The 5,389-nt window shown below is 31.6% G+C and overlaps 1 protein-coding gene across 2 annotated transcripts in view; it reads right to left on the bottom strand.

Annotated features, from left to right (window-relative positions):
• LOC106873452 (uncharacterized) overlaps nt 1-5,389 on the bottom strand; it is a 179,865-nt gene that overhangs the window by 126,055 nt on the left and 48,421 nt on the right. For both annotated transcript variants that reach the window (XR_008266727.1, XM_014920810.2), the window contains exons 16-18: nt 4,371-4,460; nt 3,190-3,314; nt 159-369 (exon numbers count right to left, since the gene is read on the bottom strand). Coding sequence is in view for 1 of the 2 variants with exons in the window: in XM_014920810.2 (XP_014776296.1) it covers nt 159-369; nt 3,190-3,314; nt 4,371-4,460 (426 nt within the window). In the remaining variant the exon portion in view is untranslated. The remainder of the gene's footprint in view (nt 1-158; nt 370-3,189; nt 3,315-4,370; nt 4,461-5,389) is intronic.

A 5,389-nucleotide genomic window follows, 5' to 3' on the forward strand; every position in this document is an offset into this window, starting at 1 on the left:
TATATATATATATATATATATATATATATGTACGTATGTGTATGTGCATGTGTATATATATATATATATATATATATAATACACACACACTCACACACACACACACACACAAAGTCATAAACCAGATCCATCCATAAAAAATATATTCATTGACTTACCTGAAATGGTACTGAATCAAAAAAGATTGCCATAAACCAAGTAAGAGTTATAGTGGATAGTTCAATGTCAGTCCTTTCCAGGTGCTCTGCTAGATTAGGCAGCATACTTTTGACTAAGTCTTTCAGTATAAATTGATCTGCTTGTGCACCAATTAGGTTATTATCAAAGTAATGCTGAGGGAAGTAAAATTCTGTAATGGCAACCAGAGCCCTACATCAGCAACGAATAAAAGATAATTTGTTTTAGTATTAACAAAATTATGTTAGTAATGTTTAGTAGATAACAAAATTATGGGATAATCAGAAGAATATTTCGGCTTCACTGCATGTAAAGAAAATAGATTAGTTGGACAATTTTCACTTAATTAATGAATTCATTTCCTTGTCTTATTTTTAAGAAAATCATTTATTATTTATTTAATCTCAGTTACTTATTTATCTACTCATTAGGAAATTTAATTAATCATGGTTCCTGATTTATTCTGTAGATTACTTACAATTTTTCTTTCTTTTTTCTAAGATTATTCACAGATTTCATTATCTTTTACTGGTTTCAGTCATTAGACTGTGGCCATGCTGGAGTACTACCTTGAAGGGTTCAGTCAAACAAGTTGCCCCCAGTACTTACTTTTGAGTCTGGCACTTATTCTATTTGTTAAACTGCTAAACAAACCAACACTAGTTATCACAAGGTGGAGAGGTGGAGGGGTACAAACACAAAGACATACTGACATAGACAAATATATACATATACATGTATATATATATATATATGTGTGTGTATATATGTATACATATATATGTATATATATATATATTTATACACACACACATACACACAAACATATACACATATACACACAAACATACACACAAACACATACACACAAACATATACACACAAACATATACACACAAACATACACACACATATGCGCACACACACACACACACACACACACGTATATATAAAATCATCTGTCAATCACATGATAGAAGGTAGTTTTAGATTCTTTGGATTAATTTTCCAAAACTTAAAAAAATAAGGATAACTTTTATCTGATTTTGGACTTTAATTTTACTATTTCTTTCAATAGCAATAACACAGCTATGAAAAGAAAATCATATTCAATATATTCTTAATTAAATTTTGTAGTCACTATTTATAATCTCTTTTTCCCTTATAAAGAAACTTTTCACTTAAAGATACAAACACATCATACCCACTATGTCATTAGACAACAGCCTCTCTACAAGCTACAGTAATTCAAAATGATGGTACTTAGCTTTGCATCCAATACTGTTATAAAGATGAGAGATGAACTAATTGGTGCCAATTCTTTCAAACTTAGAATAGTGTCCGTTCTTGTCAAAGATGCAATGGAACACTTGTATCAAATATGACAGCACAAACCATGATTAATAATCCAATATCTTAACCACCAGATAAATTTGTCCTGACTCTTTTATTCGATATAATTATTATAATTATATGTTATTATAAGTGACATCATAAGAATTTTATTAACTTTTGACAGAATTTGAAATAATTCTTTTTTTTTTGGGAGCATTGGATCTCAAAGCAAGTAAAGCTACAAATAATAGAATGCCTTTGACTTTTTCTGTCCAAAATGCTATTATTTATAGCTTTATGTGCTTCAAGATTCACTGTTCCAAAAAAGAATTACTATTATACTTAATCATATTGGTTTCAAATTTTGGCACAAAGCTGGCAAGTTTGAGGCAAGTTACCAGTGTTCAGTTGGTACTTATTTTATTGACCTCAAAAGAATGAAATGGAAAGTTGACTGTGGTAGAATTTGAACTCAGAACATAATGGCAGACCAAATGCTGCTAAGCATTTTGCCCATCATGCTAATGATTGTGCCAGCCCACAGCCTTATTATAATTATTCATATCAACTAAAGTGGTGTATTGGCTGAATTGTTAGAGTATTGGATAGACTGTCTCAGAGTACTTGTTCCAATTCTCTGTTTTCTGAGTTCAAATCTCACTAAAGTCAACTCTACTTTTTGTTAATAATAAAGTACCAATACAGGTTGGTGGACTGGTAGAACTGTCAAAGCATCAGATGAGATGCCTTGCAGTATTTGTCTTGGCCCTTTGTATTCTGATTGCAACACCTATGATAACATTGGTGCCAAGCTGTATCAACCCTAATGTGGTGGCCTTCCCTTTAGACAACATTGATGGCATGATGAGAAGGGACTTGAATAGATGGGCAACTGCTAGTCTTCCACATAAAATAAAAATCATGTAGAAAAGTGGTCAGCTCTGATTGATTGCAATTTCTTGAGATGGGCTCGTTATTCCTTCATGTATATCTTACACACATTAATGTCTTTATTGAGATATAGACTATTTGACTATACACAAGCATCTTTATATCTAGTTCTTCATTCATATAATTAGTGTAAGAAGAGTAAATATTCTAAAAGCATCTATCATCATTATTTTTTAACATCCAATTTTCTATGCTTGCATAGGTCAAACAGAATTTGTTGAGGCAGATTTTCTATGATTGAATGCCCTTCCTGTAACCAACCCTCCTCTGTTTCCAAATAAGGTAATATTTTCCCTTGGTTAGACATGCTTCCCACAGAAGACTGGAAATGAACAGCTTCATTTGTATGACAATGATTCTCATTAACGACCATTCATCACATGATGTCTAGACAAAGGTACACATACAATGGGCTTCTTTCAGTTTCTGTCTACTAAATTCACTCACAAGGCTTTGATTGGCCTTTGATTGGCATAGTGGGACTGAACCCAAGATCACATGGTTGGGAAGCAAGCTTTTCAACCACACAGCCACACCTGCACTTATGCTATGCCTACACCTATTGGGCCATACCTGTATGTATACATACCTGTACCTATCCTTCTTAATATCAATTTACACCCACTTAGAGGGAAATGTATACAATGTCTAATTATACATTTTAGATTTTATTTATAATTATAGATAAAGAGGATACAAACAAAAACAAAAAAATCAAACTCTTACCAGAATGTATCATGTGCATTCATAAACAAAAGACACATTGCTGCAAAGAAGTTCATACCCTGGCAGTAACCAATGCAGGGATTGTGAACACAATATGCCAAAAGTATGTCTTGAAGGTCCATCACCTGAAAAATATCTTCTTATTAAAGTTCTGCTTCATAATTTGTAGTTCATGTTTAATAACAACAAAAAAAAAAAAGGAAAAAAAACCCTAAATTTTTTCTTGCTAAACTTAGAACTGAACTAAAATATATATATATATAAAAACTTTCTAGTAAATGGAATTTTAAGAAATCAAAATCAAGAGTGATCTTATAACTTGTAAATAAAAAGAAACTCCATTTTTTCCTCAGTGTCAGTTGCACATTGCTCCTCATCCAATACATCTTTAATAATGAATGTATCTGTCGAGACATGATGAAAATGTTTTGCCTCAAGAAATATGTTTCATTTTCTTCACACTTGTTTGTGTCTATGTGCAACTAGTTAAGAACTTAAGAGGATCAATGCAGTGTAGATATAAATATCAAAAGACTTTTCTCTCTAATGATGAAATAAATCATCTGAAAAATATAATTTTGTCTAATTTCAAATTAAAAAAATATGATTAGAAAATAAATTTACTGTTTTACTAAAATAATTCAAGTAAAAATTATAGTTGAATGGATTTTTGACTATTCATAGCTTTTAGCACCAGCCAAAGAATCAACTCACAAATTGAAGGAATTAGTTGTGAAGATCAAAAAGATTTCAGAAATGACTTTTAATCTTTTAGTATTCAGATTACTCTGTCAAATGTAGCACTTATTTAGTTGCATTGTCTTGAATTAATCATACATTATCTTGAAGGTTTGAAATTTCAAGGTGATATGGATATTTATTTTTACAATATCGTTATATGGGAGGTGTGAAAGGCTGGATCTGGCTGATTTGACTAAACAGGTAGAATATGTTGCTTAGTTATAGCTAGTTTAAATTCAAAAGGGTTAAAGTCTTATAAAGATTGTACATGATGGCTGTAATTACAAGGTTTATGTTGAAATAAAGAAGACTTATTCTGGTTGTTAACTTTGGCACATTTTCTTCCTTATACTTATGATGTTGGAATATAGAGTAATGCAATATTTATCTAAAAAACAAAGTAAATGAAATGACAACAAAATATTGAAAATTTGGCTCACCCCTTTACTCTCAGCTGATGAAAACTTAACATTATTTGGCATCGTTCGTAAGAGATCAACAAAGATTTGTCGTCGATATTTAGCAGCCGACTGTAAATATGAAGCAAATGGAATTTTATACTTCTAGAACTTCTAAAATAGATAAATTGTAGAAGGAGTGATACAAACAAAAATTATCCCAATGTATATTTTACAATTTAATCTTAACATTATTTCCTGTTAGGCTGAACTAGTTTTTTTTTTCTGGCAAGAAGAACAATATGTTATCTATGGATTTAAATTATATTGATTTAACCTATAAAAATTATGAAATGGTAAAATCAAGGCGTTGTTGTAACAAGTTTGGTTTCAAATTTTTGGGAAATGTGTAAATCGATTACATCAGCCCCAATGCTCAACTAGTACTTATTTTATGGACCCCAAAAGCCCAGCAATGTAATGGTACAGGATAAGTTGATTACATTACCCCAGTGTTTAACTGGTCACTTTATCAACCCTGAAAGGATGAAAGGCAAAGTTGATCTCAGTAGAATTTGGACTCAGAAAATAAAAATGAGCAGAATGTCGTTAAGCATTTTGCCCAGTATGCTAATGGTTCTGTCAGCTCACTGCCTTATTGTCATGAAAATATTGTAAATTAAGGAACCCTATTCTGGTATAATCAATAAATTGGTGACAGAGGAATAGTTTATCAAGCACTTGGCAGTAAGTTACAAACTTCATTTGTTGCTCTAGTTTATAGTTTGATGGGTGAGTGGAGGGGATCTTATCATTATCCATGGACCTTTTTTTTATATGTTAGATGGTGGGAAATGGTTCCTTATGATACTCTTTTAGGCTGCAGTTGGCATGATGATCATGTGAAAGTACTGAAGTTACTATTTTGTAAGAAATGATTGCAGCTTAGTAATTGGGAAGGAAAGTTTGACTATAGCATTCCAGTCTGGAGTTTAGAGTATAAAAAAGAATATTGAGAGAGGGAGAGAGAGAGAGAGAGAGAGAGAGAGAGAGAGAGAGAG

Source organism: Octopus bimaculoides, chromosome 2 (assembly GCF_001194135.2).
Source record: "Octopus bimaculoides isolate UCB-OBI-ISO-001 chromosome 2, ASM119413v2, whole genome shotgun sequence".
NCBI lineage: Eukaryota > Metazoa > Mollusca > Cephalopoda > Octopoda > Octopodidae > Octopus > Octopus bimaculoides.